Source organism: Colobus angolensis, unplaced genomic scaffold (genome assembly GCF_000951035.1).
Source record: "Colobus angolensis palliatus isolate OR3802 unplaced genomic scaffold, Cang.pa_1.0 Scaffold28, whole genome shotgun sequence".
NCBI lineage: Eukaryota > Metazoa > Chordata > Mammalia > Primates > Cercopithecidae > Colobus > Colobus angolensis.
Window position 1 is genome coordinate 5,363,183 of NW_012116043.1, and position 2,609 is coordinate 5,365,791.

Below are 2,609 nucleotides of genomic sequence, written 5' to 3' on the forward strand. Positions count from 1 at the left end.
AAAAAACCAGTCTTAGAGGTTTTATTCCCAATATGCCACTAACGTTATAAGACACAATAATTGGCTGGGCACAGTGGCTCACATCTGTAATCCCAACACTCTGAGAGGCCGAGGCGGGTGGATTACCTGATATCGGGAGTTCGAGACCAGCCTGACCAACATGGAGAAACTCCGTCTCTACTAAAAATACAAAATTAGCTGGGCGTGGTGGTACATGCCTGTAATCCCAGCTACTCGGGAGAGTGAGGCAAGAGAATCGCTTGAACCCAGGAGGCAGAGGCTGCGGTGAGCCGAGATTGTGCCATTGCACTCCAGCCTGGGCAACAAGAGCGAAACTCCGTCTCAAAAATAAAAAGACGCAATAATTTAGAAAACATCATTGAAGCTACCAAAACTTGATGATACCCTCTCATCTTTGAGGAAAGCTTTCTAAAATAACCCATTGCTGATTAAATGGTAGATGCTACTAAACCAAAGGGCATAACAGTTAAAAAGGGTTGTACTCAATCTCTAAGACAGAATAGCTCAATCTCTAAGACAGAACAGTGCTGTGCAGCTAACCAGAACTGTAGGATAAACACAGAACTACAAGGGGTGGATGGATGTAGATACCTTCATACACACACGTATGTATTTTTGCATTGGTTGTTTGTTGTGATTGTTGTTTTTTATCGAGATGAAGTCTCACTGTGTTGCCCAGGCTGGACTTGAACTCCTGGGCCCAAGCGATGTTTCTGCCTCAGCCTCCCCAGAAGCTGGGACTACAGGCACACACCACTGTGCTTGGCTTACATGTGCTTTTTCCTTGTTGTTGTTCTGTCACCCAGGCTGGGGTGTAGTGGCACAATCACAGCTCACTGCAGCCTTAACCTCCTGGGCTCAAGTGATCCTCCTGCCTCAGCCTCCCAAGTAGCTGGGACCACAGCAGTAAACCACCACACCCAGAGACAGGCATTTGCCATGTTGCCAAGCATGGTATCGAATTCCTGGGATGAAGCAATCCTCCCACCTCAGCCTCCCAAACAAAGAGCTGGGATAACAGGCATAAGCCACCGAGCCACTGCACCCAGCCTCACATGCGTTTTTAATGAAACATTTAAATCTAAGTTTTCTTTTTTCTTTTTTTTTTTTTTTTTTTTTTTGAGACAGAGTCTTGCTGTGTCACCCAGGCTGGAGTGCAGTGGTGCAATCTCGGCTCACTGCAACGTCCACCTCCCAGCTTCCAGGGATCCTCACACCCCAGCCTCCAGAGTAGCTGGGATTACAGGCGTGCCACCATGCCCAGCTAATTTTTTCGTATTTTTAGTAAAGACGGGTTTCACCATGTTGGCCAGGCTGGTCTCAAACTCCTGACCTCAAGCAATGCACCCGCCTCAGCCTCCCAAAGTACTGGGATTATAGGTGTGAGCCACTGCACCCAGCCTCCAGGAGCACACCCTTCCTAATGCACCCACTGTTTTAATGGTGGGGGAATGCCTTGGCAGCACCTTCACACATACCTACAGCTTTGCCAGAGTTTGCTATGATGGAAACCAGAGAGGTTGCTGAAGCCACTAAACTGGCTACTACTTGACTAAAGACATGACTGTAGATTTTAATATTTTCTATTTAATTTTAAGAGCACTTGCCCCAATCACTTCAAAACAATGTGCTGAGAAAAATCACATCTTTACTAGGGTAAGCATTTCATTATACCAATATCGTTCCCTTATATACCAGTTGTCAAAGACACGCATAACAGCAGGAGACTGTGTATCGTTGTATATTGCATGTTAGTGACTATATCAACTGCTCGATTGCAAATGGTTTTCCTCTCCATTAAAAAAATTATCAAGCAATCTAACTGCCAATAACTCTACGAGACCTAATAATGGATACCAGGGAAGAAAATAAGTTAATTTAGACCTGCCAGCCCATGGAATGGGCCTTGGAGACAGAAGACCAGAAGCAGAGTCCTGCCTCCTTTCTTCATGCCTTGGGAACATCATTTTAAACTTGTTTCCCTCATTTCTAAATGGGCGTTTTAAAAACAAGAGCAACATTGATTGGTAGCTTCACATTTCTGGGATGCTAGGGACTTAGGTAAGATAATGAATATGAATATAAACCACCAAGCACTCTGGCAAATGGAAGAATTCTTATTTTTAATTACCTTTAGCTTTATCATGGTCGTGAGAGCTTGTTCTCGAGCTTGTAACTGTCCTACCTGAGCAGAAAGTTCCACTAACGTGTTGCTGAGAGTTTCGTTTCTAGCCTACAAGAAAACAACATAGATGATACTGCTTGAGTCCTTTTAAAGCTTTCACTACGCTCGCTAGCCATAGTCTGTGCTTATTTCTCCATTTTGTTTTTTCCTTGCTTGACTCGTTAGTAACAGAAAAAGAGTTGGTAATGAAGTGGGCTAATAAAACCCACATTGTTTTAGTAACAAAGTGGGTTAAGAAAGCAGTCATCAAAAAATAATACAAATATGTATTTCTCTATTAATTCTACCATCCTCTCAGACTTGTATTTGCCCTACTGAATTATGTTGATGATGCTTGTAAACATGTCTATTTCCTAATATCTTTTATGTGTAATTTTGGGTTGGGAAGAGGGAAGAAAATGAA

General features: G+C 43.3%; 1 protein-coding gene across 1 annotated transcript in view; it reads right to left on the bottom strand.

The window, feature by feature from the left end:
- The window catches only part of CCDC62 (coiled-coil domain containing 62), a 70,911-nt gene extending 68,663 nt beyond the window's left edge, over nucleotides 1-2,248 (bottom strand). Inside the window, 1 exon segment of the mRNA XM_011948477.1 lies at nucleotides 2,153-2,248. Coding sequence (XP_011803867.1) covers nucleotides 2,153-2,167 — 15 coding nt within the window. The 5' untranslated portion in view covers nucleotides 2,168-2,248.
- Nucleotides 2,249-2,609: the final 361 nt, after the last annotated feature.